The 19,321-nt window shown below is 36.0% G+C and overlaps 2 protein-coding genes across 3 annotated transcripts; both read right to left on the minus strand.

The window, feature by feature from the left end:
* Positions 1-6,355: 6,355 nt before the first annotated feature.
* On the minus strand, positions 6,356-6,811 carry LOC117634018. The gene has a single exon (XM_034367916.1). The coding sequence runs from the start codon at positions 6,809-6,811 to the stop codon at positions 6,356-6,358; it is 456 nt and encodes a 151-aa protein (XP_034223807.1).
* Positions 6,812-7,907: 1,096 nt separating this feature from the next.
* Positions 7,908-15,840, minus strand: LOC117635632 (probable zinc metalloprotease EGY1, chloroplastic). 2 transcript variants are annotated; one of them, XM_034369967.1, is made up of 10 exons: positions 15,339-15,839; positions 14,116-14,580; positions 13,854-13,994; positions 12,934-13,035; positions 11,888-12,099; positions 11,687-11,737; positions 11,538-11,607; positions 8,481-8,549; positions 8,266-8,316; positions 7,908-8,187 (listed from the first exon to the last, which is right to left on the minus strand). In XM_034369967.1, exons 1-10 carry the CDS (start codon positions 15,693-15,695, stop codon positions 8,029-8,031), a joined length of 1,677 nt encoding a protein of 558 aa, XP_034225858.1. In that variant the 5' UTR covers positions 15,696-15,839; the 3' UTR covers positions 7,908-8,028. The 2 variants fall into 2 exon arrangements, 1 of the variants encoding a protein (XP_034225858.1); XR_004586908.1 differs by lacking the exon at positions 7,908-8,187 and having other exon boundaries at positions 8,276-8,316; positions 11,507-11,607; positions 15,339-15,840.
* Positions 15,841-19,321: the final 3,481 nt, after the last annotated feature.

The following is a 19,321-nucleotide window of genomic DNA, read 5'->3' on the forward strand; positions in this document are numbered from 1 at the left end:
AATGGAATTATCGTTTTGACCCAAAAAAAAAAAAATACAAAATTAATTTCAATACTTATTTTATGTCGAATTTAATTTTCCAGATTTGGAGTGGTTTGATTACCTCTTTAAAACTGAAGTTATGTTGTGCATTTATTATAAAAGTTTTGATATCTCCTATGGGAACTTTAATGCTGTAATTTTATTTGTTACTAACATTAAGCAGTTTTGCTTTTATACTGAAGGTATGTATTCTTTCCTTCTCTCTTTCCCACAATTTTGAGAGTGTGTTTAATTTTTCTATGCTATCATGGGAAAGATTCATTATATTCATTTAGTGACATAATAATTTTCATATTTCATTAATTCATTTAGTGAATTAAGCGCTATATTGTTGTTCATAAGCATCAGGTGTACTCAAAGTTTCATGGACCATCAGAAATTCATATTTGGGTACCAAAGAATTGAGAGGTACTCTTGAAAAGGGAACGAAATATCGATAATTTCGCCGATATTTTGGCGAAATTATCATTTTTTTGGGGCAGCGATATTTTACACATTTCCATCTATATATCGTCAATTTATCGATAATTTCGCCGATATTTCAGTTACGATATTTTCGTTCAATTGGCAGCTGTAAATGGTCAATATATCACGATATTATCGATAATATCGCGATATGAACTTTCAAAAATTAAACAATTTGCTTAAAACTAACTCACGCTTGCACATAGTGGGGTTCAAACCCCTCTCCACTCTGATATCTGCAGCCACTTAACCACCACGCTGGTCATAACTTCGTCATTATAAACTATGGAATTTAGTATATATAATACTTGCGAGCTGTTTTTCAAAATAGAAACTATAGTATAACATAACCACCACGCTGGTCATAAGTAACTTTGTGATTATATGATAATGAATATTTGACCTTCCCTTTTCAAGTTTCAAGTTTTCAACTATTCACCACGTTTCAACTTACATCACTTACCCCACCATTCAACCACTCACCTAACTAATTAGTTGTAGTCATATTTCTATACATATAGTTAGGTAATCCTATTTCTATATATACAAATAAAATCAAATGGTCTCATGCCGTCCTTTATTTCTCAACATCTCTCCAAAACAAAACATAATGCTCATGTTTTTCTCAACATCTATCAACCTCAATTTCCCCGCAAGTTAAAAAAACAAAAACTGAACTATAGTAAGTTATTCTCATTCATTATTGTTATTTAATTTGCATGTTTATTATTATCTATTCCAAATTTTTGGTGGTATTATATTTTAAATTGTGTCAATTACTTACTTAGTCAATGACATGTGGTTTTTAATTTTTCTATTCTTTATTTGGTCACTTACATGTGTATTTATTGTCTCTAAATTCATTATTAAAGACTTTATATGCTTCCATCACATTTTGTTACACTTGTTTCATTATTGTTTTCTTGTTGGTCCATGCATATTCTATTTGGCCTTTACACAAAGAGTTTCATATTTAAGGTAAGTTTACAAACTTATATATATGTTATTGTAATTTATACAACAACAAAAAATTTGTGTGAACTGGTGCATGTGATATGAGAACCAAATAATACTTGCATGTTAATTCTTTGAAGTAATTAAGTAATGTTGTATAATTATTCCCTAGGATAATTTTAATATGTTTAATGTTATTTATTATTTTATTACTGAATTGGATTATTATTCATTATTAGGTTTTATTATTCAATATTATTTTTCGTAATTACTTAAATTCCTACAATCATTTTCCTTGCTTCCTATTTAATTCTTCCGTAGAATAACTTTATTATTTAGGTTCTCTTATATAACCGTCACTATTATATATTTTGGCCAAAAATAATTACCTAATTTCTATGACAAATAAATATAGGTACGTTTAAGATGTCTAGTGGACTTACTAAACGTGATCCAGCTTGGGAACATGGAGACCCAATAGACGGAAACAAACATGGCTCAATTTGCAAATATTGTGGTCGGGTAATGAAGAGTGGTGGAGTGACACGACTTAAGTATCATCTTAGGGCATGTTTGGTAGGCCTCACTATGCCTCACTGGACTGGATTGTGTTAAATAACACTTAAAACCCATGTTTGGTAAGGAAGGGAATTAACTTAAATGAGACTGCATAGTCCAACAGTGAAAAAATAACTGGACTCGCATGTCTAATTCAGTGAGCCCCAAATGCAGTTCGCAAAATAGCACCATCGCTATTTTGAACACACGAGCCCAGCTGGATTTTCCTTATGCCTTGAATCAAAACACCACCACCACAGACCCAATCGACAGACTCTGGCAATGCCCAGCTCTCCCTCTTCTCCCCCGAATTTGTTCTCCCTCATGACCACCACCCGCAAGCTACACACAGACCCATCTCTCTTCGCCACCACAGCCACCCGCAGAACCCAGAACCATAGTTTCCCCATTGGGTGAGGCTCACGTCCGGAAAGAATATTTTTCAAGACTTTCTCCCCTATGTTGAACTTTCTCGTTCATTTCAAAATGCGGCATAGCGAGCTTCGGTCCCAGCCCGCTGCTGTCTCCTGGAATGGCCTGACTAACATCCCCTCTCTTCGCCATCTCTGTCAGACCACCACCATCAAACACATAACCAGCCGCCAGAGACCCAACCGAACCATCATCACACCCAATCAGTCAAACAAAGCATCATCACCACCCATAAACAGCCACCACATACTCAGTTCAACAACCATCATCACCTAATTAAACTACCACAACCATTAATTAGTGGAACCAGAAAGAGAGAGGGGTGGGTGTTTGCAGCCACCACATAACTAGAAGTGGATCTGGCTCTCTTAAAAGTTGGGGTGCAGCATGAAGAGAGAGTGAAAAGGAATGAAGGAAGAAGAAAAGAGAGGAAAGAATAGGAAGAAAAAAAGAAATAGAAGGAACGGCCTGGAAAGGAAGAAAGAAAAAAAAAATGAGGCTTTGGAAGGAATAAGAAAGGAGGAAGAAAGAAATGGGCCAGAGATAAGGAAGAAGAAGAAAAGTCAATAGGGAGAAGAGGAAGAAAGAAAAGAAGAAAAAGAAAAGAAAAGATAATATAGTTTGAAGTGCGTGGTTCAATTGTTTGTTTGACCAGAGATAAGATAATAAAGCACCACATACTCACTTATTTGTTTTCTTTTTATTTATTTTTAGGTAAAAAAAGCCTTAATTAAAATTAAATATTAGAATTTTATTAATTTTTTATTAATTAAAATTAAATATTAAAATAATTATTTTTAGTCCGACACAACTCCAAACATAGGTCTTCACTATTTTTACAATCCAGCTTCTTAGTCTGACCCAACACCAAACGTAGGTCAGTACTTAATCCAGCTTAGGCTAATCCGAGCTAATTCGAGACAATCCCAGGATTTAGTCCAGTCCATGATAGTCTACCGTGCCAAACGACCCCTTAGTGGATTAGATCCAGGAAATAACGTCCAACGATGCGATAGTGTTCCCCTAAAAGTGAAGGCATTCATCACCACATTGTTAAAAAATAAACAACACCAGAAGGAAAAGAAAACACATGGAATGGAAAATATTCGAGCTGGACTACGAGGAGAAGTCATTGGCCAAGGGGTTGACAGTGATGATGATGACGATGAGGATGCATGTGATGATGACATGGGACCAGAAGAGTGACACAATTTCAAACAAGCATTACGTGCCTCCAAACAGTCAGCATGGGAAAGAGAACACCTCCACAAACTTCCTAATAGAGCACAAGTTTCTGGGACAAGTGGTGGTGCACAGATGAGACGGGGAGCAAGTGTTAGAGATTCACAACCAACACCGCCAATGGCCCCAAGTTTATATAAATCATCCAAAGCACGCCAAAAGAGTGTTTGGAGTTATTTTGCTGGAGGTAATGTGAAGGAGGGAATGGGGCGTCTAATTAGCAAGTTCTTTATCTATGACAATGTCCCTGCTGAGAAGGCATCATCACATCATTTCAAAAATATGGTATTGGGATGTCAACAGGCCAGTGTTGGAGTACAACCTCCTACTCCCTATGAGGTAAGAAACAAATATTTGGAAATGGAGTATAAAGACATTAGCAAGTATGTCAACAAGTTGAGGTCAAAGTGGGAAACTAATGGTTGCACAATCATGTGTGACGGATGGACTGGCCCAACCAGATTGTCTATCATAAACTTCATGGTATACTCCAAGGGAAAGACAATTTTTTTGAAGTATGTTGATGCTTCAGACCATATAAAGAACTACAAGTATATTTACAAACTATTGAGGGATGTGATCATGGAGGTGGGAGAGCATAATGTTTTCTAGGCTTATCACACCACCAAAAGAGGATCAACTGGCGAAACCCCATTTTCCTTAGCCTATGAAATTAAAGCAATCATTCCTCCACACATTATTGTTCCCTCAATAAACACTGAGGTGGGCAGCATTAATCAAAACTCTAAGCGGATGAAGCTCAACCTTGACATGCTCGATGTGGAACGAGAAAGGCTATTGTTCGATTGCAGCATATCAACAGCAATTAATGTCCTACTACAACAAGAGAGCTAAGGTTAGACAATTCCAACCTCAGACCTTATCCTTAGAAAGGCCTTCATTACGATGCAGAGACAAGAATCGAAGAAGATGAAACCCAATTGGGAAGGCCCAAGGTTATATACTTGATATTTTGGAGGGGAAAAAAGTGTCGAGACAGTGGAATGCTTATCACCTCCGAAGATATTACCGTTGAAGCTTCCGCTCAGTAGCTTAGTCCCCAACATGTGGCAAGGTTTACTTCACTTCAGTCAAAGAAAAGACAACTGTTGATGTTTTCGAGTTGTTCATCCAGTTTTTTGTAATATAATAAAGCGATGTAACTTCACAAACATCAATGCAAGTTCAGGTTTCATTGTATGAAGTGTTCGAGAAACATTAATACTCAGTAGAGAAAATCACCCTTTATGTAAGCGGTGGGTAAACATTCTAGCATCCTACGGGAGATGCTCAACCACATCCTTTATGTAAGAGGGTAAACATTCTAGCATCCTAAGGGAGATGCTCAACAACACCCTTTACATAAGCTGTGGGTAAACATCCTAGCATCCTACGGGAGTTGCTCAACAGTACCCTTTATGTAAGTGGTGGGTAAGCATTCTAACATCTTAAGGGAAATGGTTAACCAACCAATCAACAGGCTCAACACAAGTTTTGGTTAAAATTATAACTAAAATTTCAAATAGCAAAGTAGCCGAAAAAATAAAACTCAAGTTCAACAGATAGAGGATGGTCGATTGAAAGACTAGTACTTGAAAAAGAAAAAAAAAAGCTACAAAGGCTTTAAAAAAATTGGCTTTATCTACTTCGAGGCTTCAGCAGGCAACTCCTGGACAGCAACTTCCTGCTCATCTGCTTTAACCTCGTCAGCAGCGCCTATCCTAGCCTCGTCCTCTTTCCACTATGCGCTCATCAGCCATAGCCTCGTCAGCTACATGCTCCTCAACTGCATCTATATCCAGAAAGGCATCCAGCCCTACTTTAGTGAGGAACTTCTTTGGGCAAAACAATTCGGCCTCTTAATCACTAATGGAACGATAGGAGCAACACCTCTCTGGAAAGCATTAACCTCGAATTTTTGAGTATCCTTCCGGAAAGCATCGAATATGCTCAATAGCTTATCATGACTTTGAGACAAATCATCAAACTTGCGTTCAAGCTAAAGATAGTTTTTCTTTTGTTGATTAAGAGTAGCAATGGTGGAGTCAAGCTCACCATCCTTCAAGGCAAGTGAACTCTTTAGCAAAGATATCTCCCTTTTCAAGTTCGAAGTCTCTATCTCATGGCGTGCCGACGAGAGTAGGTCAGCTAGGGTAGCATTCTTCTTCTCCAACTCTTAAAGTTGAGCAAAAGAGGAGGCAACAATAGATAAACTCTTAATGGTCTCCGCAGCAAAGATCACCCTTTTTTTAATCAAAGAAACGACCTCACCCCTCTGCTTTTCTGGAGTAAGGCTCGAAAAGTGCTAAGGTCAGTGGCTTAATGCAAGTGATCGACCAACCCAACACAAGCATACAAGCTTGACAAGAAGTTGGACTTGAATAGATCAGACACATGCACACTCTCAAGTGGATTACATATTAGTAGATGTCACCCCCACAATTTGCAATAGTGGGGAACAATACCTATTAGTCTTATAGGTGCAATCCATGATAAGCACATGTGGAAATGCATGCAAAATCTCAATATTAAAGGGGTGTGTCCAAAACAAGTTAGTTACATCATCACCAAATGTCCTATCTCACTCAATATAATTGTGTTCATACAACTTAGTAATCAATTGTTGCATCTGTGTTCTCTCAGTAAATTCTTTGGTTCTATTTTAGATCCTAGCATTGTATGTTGTCTTCATAGTTGAAACATTCATTGCATCAATATCCTTCACGGTGACCAAAATATCTATGCGTTTTACCAAACGCTTAAACATGTCCACTAATAAGGCATTCTCCTCTTTAGAAAGTCTCCCCACAAATGAATGACCTTCAAGATACTCTGAAAAAGCATGGTTATGTACTCCGCAAACCACATTCAACTTCCAATCATCCTCATCACAAATATTAACACATTTTAACAAGAATGAGCATCCACATTTCTTGGTACCAGTGTCCCTAGAACACTTTTTTGTATCACCATTTGCATCTGACCTTACACCAATTGTCTCATTAGACTTGCAAGACCTATATTTACCACTCCCCTCACAAACAAGTATTCCTCGAGGTCTCCTATTGCCCTCACCACTAGCATCAGACCTTGTAATTACAATTACGATATTATTCATTTTTCCTTGTGCACGAGCCCGTCTAATTAATTCATCTCTACCTTTGAATATCTACACATTAAACTCATGTTATTTGAAGTTAAAATATGGAACATTAATGCCACATTAATGATACTAAAAAGGATTTCAGACAAAAAGAAGGATACTCAAAATGACTACCAAATAAGTTGTGAATTGATTACTATAGTCCATTACACATTCTGTTCCAATATTGTTGCCTTCAGTAGCGGTGTCACCTTGTTTTTGTTCTTTCAATAGGAGTAAGTTCAGAATAGCTTGCATTATATTTGTGGTTGACAATAAGTTACTGAAAAATAAATATATTTCGGTTCATCGCCACTGAATGATAGGTAAAAGTCGATCATGCGTCACCGACGCCCTTTCTATGTTACGGTGGATCTCCACCGCATCTTAAGTTAACGCCAGTCAAACACAAGATAAATAGGTTCAATGTTTCAGTGGCTTGCCACCGAATTCTCCTATCGCATTCAGTACTTGTGTGTTGCACGTAACCAGCAACCACCATGCAACTCTAAACTTGAAAAATGCCAAAAAATGAACTCATACCTCATTCAAAGCCTCCCTAACTTCAGTCTCACCGTTCATGAATGGATACTAGATATGTTTTCACCAATATAAGCGTATAAACCTTGTTAAGGTTGTAGGAACATGATGGTTTGAGGAAAGAAAAAAGTCTAACTAGAGTTGCAAGAACGTATGTGGGGTTCAGTGAACAAATTTATTTTTATTTTACAAATTTTGTCCTTAACGGCAATTATGTACAAGGATAAAATAGATTATTCATGTTTAAAATTACTATATGGTGAAAAAAGCAAATAATGGGGTGCAAATAAAATCTCCCTTTCCCTTTGAATACATGCACAAATCCTAAATGGAAGGACTTGGGATCCTTTAAGTAAATATGGTGGCTGGCGGTCTTCCAAATATGGAATATTTTTTTTATTATTGATGTATTTGATTTTCCAATTTCCCTTATTCTTTCTATTTACTCCCATTACAATTTCCCTTGTATTGAATTTGCATGCATATATTGCTCGTATTAAATAGGGTGCGTTACATGTCTCACAAAGCAAAATATCAAATATGAAAATTGGCATTTTATTATGTTGAATGCATATTGAATTCACCAACTTTATAGCTATCGCATCACTATCAAAATGTTAACAGACGAAAAATTAACTTTCACGTATGATACATCAAAATGTGGTTACAAGACCTATACCTAGCTCCTCTGCAAGCTCATCCCATACAGGAAGAAGTGTGAGCACGACAAGGAAAACTGCCACCGTGACAATTGTTTTTCTCCACGTTCCAACCTCTGTTACATCATTTAGGCAAGGTTTCTCTGGAGTCCTCTGAACATATAGATCAAAATAATATCATGAGATGGGAAGCTTCGTGAAACTGAAATATATAAATTCTTATTTGCAAACCTGGCATATGAGCACATAGAGTCCCCATGGAAGTGACAGAGGTCCGCCGACCTGAAAGGAAGGAGGAAAGAAAAGAGTAAAACTTAGCCAAAATTGGAAGAAATGTTATTATAGAGATGATGGGGGAATACATGAAAACAACCACAAGCTGAATTACTGATTTGATAGATTGTGATGTGAGGCAAAGCGTGATAAGTTGTAAAAGTTAGACATACCACTCCCAATCCAAGCAACGTGTACGTCGTCAAGCCAAAGGCAACTAGGGCATTTTTTCCAAAAGCACCCTGCAAGTATTGTCCATAAATGTCATGCCTAAACAAAATAACTGGCTTTCGCTCAAGGTAGCATTTGAAATTTTAATTGGGACAGTAGTCCAACAAATAAACACCTGTTATTCCATGTATCATGGCCAGATGTATACTTGAAGAAAGAGGGTATGAAACAGAATTTGAGGGGGAAAAAACTAAGCAAAGAAGAGAAGAAACTACTGGCTACTATAGCTGCTACTAAAATCTGTGAATATTGTGGTAACCAAATTAAATCAAAACCCTAGATCAAATAATTCATTCCATTTGGGGATTATTTGACCTAATTGGGAATTAATCAACCTGATTGGGAGTTACTCAATTTAATTAGGGATTACCCAATTAAATTGAACGTTACCTAATTGGGTTGAGAATTGATTTGGTTAATTACCACGATTCCCAATTAAATGAGGAGTTACCGAATCAGGATTTGATTTGATACCTACCACAATTAGGGATATGATTTACCCTAATAAATCAAATCCCTAATTAATCAAATCAATTCCAAAAAGGGGAGGAATAATTCCCTTCCATCTACGGAATTATTCCTCTGAAACCCTAGCCTCTGAAACCACTATAAAAGCATAGCTACACACAAGGGTTGAGGTACGTCTGAAATCTCTACTAAAAACTCTGCAGAAAATTCCTTTCAAACCCTAGCCACCTCCTTTCTCTCTCTCTTTTACATAAGACTCCGGCCGCCCGGTTTACACCATAAACACATCTCCGTACCCTAGTTAGCTAGTGTTTTTCTTACAAATACTTGAACTAATTTAGGCATCAGAGGGCCTTTGGCCAACATCCCCCCGGGTGTGGTCCTCTTATTTGTTCTATTTTGCAAGGAGAAAGAGGCGGCGAAGAAGAAAGGGGAATCTTCCGAACCGAATATTCTCGTGGGGGAAATTTGCTCCCACGAGAATATTCGGTTCAGAAGATTCTCCTTTCTTCTTCGCCGCCTCTTTCTCCCTGCAAAATAGAACAAATAAGAGGACCACACCCGGGAGGTGTTGGCCAAAGGCCCTTCGATGCCTAAGTCAGTTCAATCGATCCGTAGAGAAGTGATAGCTAAAATAGGGTACGGGATGTGTTTAATGTGTAAACCGGGCGGCCAGAGCCTTATGTAAAAGAGAGAGAGAGAGAGAGAGAGAGAGAGAGAGAGAGAAAGGAGGTGGCTAGGGTTTGAGAGGAATTTTCTGTAGAGATTTTAGACATACCTCAACCCTTGTGTGTGGCTATCCTTTTATAGTGGTCTTGGAGGTTAGGGTTTCAGAGGAATAATTTCGTAGATGGAAAGGAATTATTCCTCCCCTATTTGGAATTGATTTGATTAATTAGGGATTTGATTTACTATATCAAATCAAATCCTTTTTTAATTAGGTTACTCCTCATTTAATTGGGAATTGTGGTAGGAATCAAATCAATTCTCAACCTAATTAGGTAAGGTTCCATTTAATTGGGTAATTCCCAATTAAATTGAGTAACTCCCAATTAGGTTGATTAATTCCCAATTAGGTCAAATAATCCCCAAATGGAAGGAATTATTTGACCTAGGGTCTGATTTAATTTGGTTTCCACAAATATCATACAAGTGAAATAGAAACATGCTACTCAAGATAGTTTTAGAAATTTTTTGAACACTAGTCATAGAAACCAACATCAGTTATCTTTTGTATTGGGCAGTTGTACATACGTTAGAAGCAGAGAGTAGGTAGAGCAACAGAAAACACATTTGTAAGCAAGATAGGAGAATAACTACTTACTATTGTAACTTGTACAAATTTCTGGTCTAGCATTGAGACACATACACAATGTGTGTGTGTGTGTGTGTGTGTGTGTGTGTGTGTGTGTGTGTGTGAGAGAGAAAGAGAGAGAGAGAGAGAGAGAGAGAGAGAGAGAGCATATCAAGATTATATATATGTACTCCTTTTATAAGCAACACAAGATCATTTGACATTTATAAAACTATTGTGATGAAATGCGAAGCCTTGGGGATGTCAAGATATTGCAGACATGAGATGTTGATTGATTCTAACAGTTTATCACTTTTTGGGAAGTGGTTGTTTTTCAGAATTAGATTCTAAGAATTCCATAAATATTCCTTAGAATGGGGTCTTTATAATCCCAAGCAATCAACTGTTCCCACCAGTGTTTGCAAATGCTGGGAATGAAAATGTTTTTAACAATTTTATTTTTTGGAAGAATGCCGAAAGGATAAAGTTGTCATGATTATTTATAAAGTTAAACCAAAAAATGGGAATGGAAACCCACCTCGTCCTTTGTCTCACAAATGGATTTGCACATACAACTCCAACATAAAATACATCTAAGGGGTTTCCTCAAAATTATCTACTGTAAGAACTTCCCCCATAGTAGCTTCCTACACCAGCCACCTTTGTGAGAACTACCAACTGCTCTTACAAGGAGAATTGTTAATCCTCCTAGCTCTTAAAGCCTGATAGTGAGACTTAAGATCAAAATGACCTACTCTTTCAGGAAGACACATCATCCTATTATGCTCATCTGGTCTAACATTCACAGAATATAACAGATCTGAATGGAACTATCAATTACAGCTCCTAATCATTCATCAGTCTATAGATGTTTAATTCACCATAGCCAACCCTTTGACTAATCTATATAGTCAGCCACCAAGCATCTTTAGTAGAAGCAATAAGGTAGAAGTATGGGAAGAACACCTTTAATGAAGACTGTCCACACCAAATACTATAAACCAAAATAGAATCTAGCTACCATAACTGCAGAAAGTCTACCTTATACTTCTTTTTAAATAAACAACTAAAATAAATACAATACATATTTCATGAACTCGTCATAGTAACAATCAGAAAAGGAAATTCACTGCACAACTTAACTAATATTTCATACCAGCACCAGGTTGTATCTTCATTTATCAAACCTCAAAGATGTAAGTTTACCAGTTCAAAGGAAAAGGAAGGAAAAGGTCACCTGCACAGCTCTTCCACCATCAAGACACCCCACGGGAAGCATATTAAAAGCTGTTGTTGTCAACCCACACCTGTAATATTAAACTTGAGTCATACACATGCTACACATTACAATACAGTTATTAAGATAGTCCAGAAATAGTACATTACCAGCCAGCAATCATAAGAGGATGAATTGGAACAGTCGCAGCATGCATTGATCTGCATGTTTAGTATAGTACCATATCAACTATGAATATGATTATTGAATCAAAAGGGTTTCGCAGGCATTGTATCTATAGAAGCCTTCTTAGCTCACAAGCAAACAAGATTTTCGCTTTAATAATGCACAGAGGTAGAGGAAGGACATACGCATAACCAAGAGTAGCTCTACTGATAAGTCCAAGAAGCAAAGAACCCTGAAACAACATACTTGGAACCTGCACTAGATCTCCTGTGGTATTGGGGTTAGATGAGAGCAGCAGCCCTGCTGCAAACATTGACAGCGACAATGCAGCACCAGCAAACGGGCCCGCAAGTGATATGTCAACTTTTGTGCTCCGATCAGGAAGAACGGATTTAAACTACAAAACCAGTGACTGATCAGAAGAAATTCTCTGGATCATCATTGATTACAAACAAAGACTTAGATTCTAGAAGATGATAAGAAAAAGGGGTCCAGGTGCACAGATGACCTAGTTAAAGAAAAGGTAATGTCTTGGTAAGACTACTGCATCAAATATGACATATCTAATCTATTTAAAAATAAAACATGGGAAAAAATAATTATTCAGAATAAAAGCCTATTTAAGAAGCCATGTTGGGGGGAGGGGGTTGACTACACTGACATCTAGCCTGTGCCGGATAAACTAGCAAAGACCTCAACCTTGGTTACCTACATAACAAAAATTTAAGGAAAGGTCACATCTGATAATAAATTATCAAGAATCCAAAACTAGAAGGCCGATCTAAAATTACCCTTCAACCTTGATAATATGGTTATATCAGAATTTTTCCAGCAATAATTTTATTCTCAAAAATCAAAAGGAAACCGAAAAAACCCAAGAACCAAAAAACAGATGCAACTGGAATAGCTCCAATTACTTCTGTCTCTAAGTTTCTTAAATGGATGACTCAACTAGAATAGCTGCTATATATCTTTGCATTATATTCAGGGGTCAATTTAACCTGCGTAAACCTATAAGGGGTTCTTGCCTGCAAGTGATTCCCTAGTTAGTCCATTGCATACCTTTGTATTATTCGTTGCCTTTCTACCAAATATTAAGCACACTAAATCACTTAAACAACACCACAAATGCAGGGAAGTTCTACTCAGATTCCATACTGAAATATTAAGGACAAGTTAAGCCACTTAACTTTCACATGTTCTGAATTGCTACTTGGATAATTAGAGGTACCTGAGTGATTGCTCCAAAACTGCCAAGAGTAATATTAGGAATGAAGAAAGGAATGCTAAGTTTCACTTTCTTTGGGAAAGCAGCCAGAAAATGCCCAACTTCCTGCATGTGATTGACTCTATTATGATCATATTCAAATAAGGTCAAACATCAAATCCAAATAGGAAATCAGAATTCAAAGAATATGGACTAATTCATCAAAATTTAAAAAATCATTTGGAAGAGGTTAAAATATGAGTATGCCTAAAAAGAAGGAAAAAGTTAAGAAATGAATAACTTTGATTATTCTGGCATTCTCACTCAAAACATATGCAAGTCATCGTATTTCCCTTCAATTAAAATTGACACAACTTGTAGAAAAGTATCGAAAGACAGAAATAAATGTTCTTTATTAATTAAGTCTGAGTGGGAGCTTTTGGCTTACAGGAGTCATAATCAACAGATTTTCCAAATTACATACTCCTGTCTCTCAACTTTCACTATAATTTTCGCACACATAAGCAACTAGAAATTAATTTACAGAGTCAGACTCGGCAAGCATTCATTTAAATTCTCATATCTGAAAAACTTCTGTCAATTTAAGGTTTGATGTACTTATTTTGGACAAATATGATATGTTTGAGAATGAGAGCCAGTAATTGCAAACAACAAAACAAAAAGGATAATACCCAATTTCATTTCTTCATAATAGCATATGATTAAGATCATCAGACTACATCATCAGACTAAGTCAACTGGAACAATAAGCATGTTCTTTTTCTTCACAAGCATCAAATCTCACATTAAAGATCTCTTATGCATGGGCATAACAGATGGCCTTAAAGACCCTACTAGATGAACAACAATGATCTATTTTAATTGAAATGGAAATGAAAAACTTGACTAAAAAGCATAGTGCAACAGCAAGATAATTCACTTACGTGAAATAGCAAAACCCCCAGAACACCATATGCTAGGGGCAAAGCCGAGTCTACAAAGGGAAATAGCAACTCCATATCTGGTGGGTCAATGGCATTTGGATCTGTGAAGTACTTCACCACCTCTGGTGGCAGTCTATTTATCTGTTTAAGAAAATGCATGAAAATAAGTAGTCACGCTAAATATGAGAAAGAAATCAGTTGATGGACCATTTATGACATCATGAAATACAAAATTTAAAAAAAAGGAAGTGTGTTCGCGTACCTGAGATGCAATTCCTAACTCTACAGATGATCCAATTGTTAGAAGGAATAACAAGAAAGCAATTACATATTGCCAAAGTGTTGTTGGCCCTGGTTCTGAGACCTCTTTCCGCAGCAACCCAAAGCTAACACGCGGCCCACCACGTGGATCTAGATCTTCTGCATTGGGTTCCTCCACCATAAAAAGGTTGTACTTATTACCTGTGACCTCAGCCAGTAGACTCTGGAATTTGGCAAAGACCTCTTCTCTCTTTCCCCTCAAATTCCCGAGGAAGAGAATACCCTCACCAAGGTCTCCAAAAGGCTCCTCTTTGGTCACCCAAAAGGTAGAATAACCAAAAAGCTTTTCCTTAATCAGCTTTACATCAGCAGGATCAACCTTCTCGGGTCCAAGGAGTTCCATCAGTTTGAAAGAGTCAACTTGGAAATTATTGTAAGCGGGTCCAAGTGGTGATATAGTTGGTGGCTGAAGAACACATTGACACATTAGACTATGAGAGACAGTGTTATGTTATTATGTTAGATGCATACCATTCAAGGTAAGACAATATATATTGTGTGTGACTGTCTGCATGTAATTCATGAAACATTTATTGTGGATTTTACCAAATCAGCAACAATTGATGAGCTGCAGTCCATCTCATTTGTTTTTCCTTTGAAACTGAGCTCTCAACCGTTGGAGACATTTGACAGGTAAGTCTGGATTTTAACTAAATCCGGAAGTCCAGATGAGATAACTATTCTTTCTACGTATACATGCATTTAAAACATAAACAGGAAGCTTATTCAACACCAAGTTCTTAAAACAATCCAAGAAAACACTAACAGAGAATATGAACTTAAATGCATCCTCAAGTGAGGCAGCTAAAACTCATAATTGGATTGCTAGCATTTTTGGTTTCTACTATCATAAAGGTCATACCGTCATCAACTGCCAGTCCCACATAACCTTCACTGACTAATATGGTAAATTCTACAAACATGGAACCGTATATTCCTTTTTAAAGAACCCATAACTGGATTTTGATGGCTATACCAATTTCTTTATTTCTTTTATAAAAAGAAGTCAAATTAAATACTTAAATTCAAACTTCAATTGTCGGTAACCAAACTGAGAGAACAACAAACTAATGCAAAACCAACATGTAAATTGTAATGCAATTACACAAATGGATATATAAAAAAATAAAAATAAAACCCATGTCTCAAAGTTAAGCAATGTACCCTGGAAGAAACCGATGGAGGGTCAGAGTCATAGTCGTTCGTGCGTGTATCTTCGGCCACTTCTGGCGGTGAAGCCGTTGTTGTCGTCGTCGTGGTGGCCGAGTCAGTTGTTGACTTATTACTACTGCCGCTGCTGCTGGTCTCTCCTTCATGGTTACCATTATCACTAGAGCTATAACATCTAAGCCTACGAAAACTCCTACGCGGGAACCAAACTCTCTCGCTCTGTATGCTTCTTCTGCACAAGAAGCATGAACTCTTGGGCTTCTTGGGTAATCTGAAATTCGGAATTTGACGGGATTTGACAGTGAAATTGAAATCCAGGGTGCTCAAAGTGCAGGTAGTGAGCGTTCCCATTCAACTCAATCGCAAACCTTGAATTTAATAACAAGACCACAAAATTACAACATCATCTGTCTGGAATTTGCAATAGTTGAACAGGAGGGAGGAGAGCGCTACACTCTTCAGCTCGTTTTGGTGTGGCTGAATAAGTGAATATCCAAATGACGTCTGGAAAATATCCTTTTTAAAATTTTGTTTTTTCTCTATCTTTTTTAAAGGTGAGATTTCTCTTCTATTTTTTCTTCTTTTTTTTTTCTTTTCTTTTTCTTTTCTTTAAGACTAAAAACAAAAGTATGCGAATATTAAACGGGGAAAATAGTAACTAGGGTTATATTGTATTGTTGAAGTTTATTTGAAGTTTATTTAATGCCTTCAATGCTCCAAATATACATACAAAACATATAATAACCTACAATCTCATTCTCCTAAATCATGTAGTCCAAAAAAACTGTAATCACTCATCGTAAAATTTAATCTAAAAGTTTTAAAAAGACCTAATTTAAAATTATAATATATCTTTTTACTGCAGCAAAATTGATTATTAAAAAAAAGTTTTAAAAAATTGATTATTAAAAGTAAGTTTTTTATTAAAAAAAATTAAAATTAAAATAAAGTGACCAAACAACCACCACCACCGATAAAGAAATACAGAATTACCACGACCTCCACCACCTATGCTCCTTCATAGAATGGAGAAAATCAAGACTGCTATGCACGACCAACTCCAACTCCAACTCCAACTCCACCTTTAAAAATATGAACATAATCTTTTAAAAAAATCTCTGCAAAAATAAATAAATAAATAAAATAAATATATCTCACCACCTTGTTAATTCCTTTCAGTTAAACCAAGACCTAACATCATTACCATGTGCATTAAGGGTTTTTAGCCCCTCGTTAATTCCTTTCAGTTTTCACTCTGTTTTAACATTTATGAGACTCTTGTCATTGAAAGTTGGATTTGTCAAGATTTTCTATTGAACTCGAAACACAGACTAGAGATAGTAAAAAGCTACTGCAAGTGCAAAAGCAAACTATAGTCTGGCCAACAAAGTTCCTGTCATGTGGCTAATATAGAAATTATAAATGAACACCTACAATTTTCTTTCCCTAAATGAAAGAAAACAATAAAGAAACACATAACCCAATTGCAGAAATCAACGTGAATATATAGCGAAAACTATTCAATCTTATTTCATTTCACATTTTCTCCTTGTACAAAATTAAAACAAAAAACATAAGGTACCTGCATCCCATTTATTAACATACAAAAATCCAACTAAACTCATCATCAGCTCATCAATCAAATTGAAAAGGGTCAACATTAAGAAAACTTTTCCATTTCGAGGTTTAAAGCATGAGAAAACATGTAGTAATGAAAGAAAACAAGGAAATAAAAAATAAAAAAAATCTTAAAGATAATTCAACTATGCGAAAGAAATGGAACCATTGTGTAACAAAATAGAACAAGCACACATAAAACATACCCAACCAAACCAGTTAGCACAACAGTGGGCAGTCACTAGCTGCAAAAAATTTGACAAAGAAGGAGGTTAACCTCACATGGCCAAAGGAACATGCTTATCCAAAAGCAAAAAATGATGTTAAACATTTACACAAAGACAAAGTTTTCAGAATGGCATATCTACAAAACAATCTATTGAATTTATTTAATAATGGATATTTCTTTAAAGAACAATCTATTGAATCTCAGAATATGCACAGATAATAATCTTCCAAAAGCCACTAGAGACCCCAATTTTTAAAATTGTTGTTACTATTATTCTTCATCCAGACATGACAAAAAAAATCATGTACTTTGTGAAAAGTTTATCTTGAAAATTATTATAAGCAACATCAACAATACATTTCCCGACCCATGCAATGTATCCTACATTAGTTTCTGTAGAAATAACTTAATTATACATTGGAAGAGGACTTCTTATTAGCCAATGAAACTCTGTAAACTACTACAAAAGCTCATTCACCCAACTTTTTCCTCATAGCCAGTCATGGACAAAACAAAAAATTCCAGCCATTTGCATGAACAGAAACCAAAGGGCATAAAAGTAAGACAATTTGTAACAGATATAAGTGAAAACAATAATCGATTACAGCTAGCCACCAAGCTAATCTAATTATTATAGAGTAAAAGGTATAATCCAACCACTTAATTAAACTACCCACATGCAAAACGAGAAGAAAGAGTCAAAGTTCCCTCTTTTAAGAATAACTCATCCCCATTGTTTGGTTGCTGAGAAAATTCTACAAAAATACGAAATCAAAAGGTAAGAGTTGAACAAGCAAATCAAAAGGGATATGCCATATTTGAGATGTGATATTCCGTTCCTAAATTAATATTAAATTATTAAATTATTCAAATAAAAGATAATTTTACTCCGAGAGTATTTTAAGAGGTTTAAATTTGACTTTTTGTTCGGAAAAGAATTTGGGAATTTTAGTAGTATTGTTGCATAGAGCGCGTCGATACAAGTTCGTAGACACGTAGTGGGCTCAAATCGGAGTTTCAACGAAGAAGTTACAATCAACGGAAGTGTAGTGGCACAACCGTAAACATTTTGAGGTCAAATTTTTTTTTTTTTTTAAAAACCCAAAGTAAAAGTTTTATTAATTAATCATGAATGAATTATTTATGATTTTTGCTTTCCAAGCATACATTTTGAATTCAAATGCTTTTATAAAATTTTGTTTATGATTAAATGTGAATGGCTTGGAAAGTAGAAAAGGAAATGATAACAGGATTTAAGGATTTAGTAAGAAATAGTATTAATATTTTCCGTGAAAGGTTTTTAAACCACCATAGGTACCTAAAATTTTGCCTTCGAATAAACTGTTGCCTTCAGTTGAGTCAGCTCGCGTTTGATAGTTGCCCCACGAGTCCTAGGAATACCTAGATCGTGAGGAGCGAGGAATGCGGCTCGGGTTGACCAAGTGTCTCCTGAGTTATGCGAGGAATGCGACTCGAGATAACTTTGTGTTTCCGAGTTCTGCAAGGATGTATCACTTATGTGACACTTGGAATTGATGGTATGATGGGGGAAATGAATAGAAAAGTATGGAATTGACGGATTTATGAACGGTACACCTAGGTGGAAAAGAATTATTATTTTTCAATGCTTTTAAATGATTTTGATGAATTGATTGAATGTATGAATGATTATATGAATATAAATATGCATGCTTGATTTTTATATGTATATAAAACATGGATTAAATGAATTTTCAAATGGTTTTAATAGTGGAGTTAGTATGTTGGTATTATGTTTTGCAAAACTTTCTTTTGTCCACTCACACTTTTAATGTTTTAAGCCCCCAGGTAGTAATCGAGTATCGGAGCACCACCACCGGGCATTCATCATCCACCACTCATCCTTTTCCATTATGTAGGATATTCTACTGTAACCATTCTACTTGGAAATTAAATTAATTAGTATGTTATGATATTGCCCTAGGATTTCTATAAGGTCTAAGGCCACTCAGATTTACTGTTGGATTGTGTGTGTTCTAACATTGTGCATGTTGAATGATTGGGGATATATGAATTGCATTTTATACAGGTGTAAATTTTGGGAAACAAGCAATTTACAAGGGAGACTTTGCTGAATTTTTGGCAGAAGTTA

This window comes from Prunus dulcis, chromosome 7 (genome assembly GCF_902201215.1).
Source record: "Prunus dulcis chromosome 7, ALMONDv2, whole genome shotgun sequence".
Classification (NCBI taxonomy): domain Eukaryota; kingdom Viridiplantae; phylum Streptophyta; class Magnoliopsida; order Rosales; family Rosaceae; genus Prunus; species Prunus dulcis.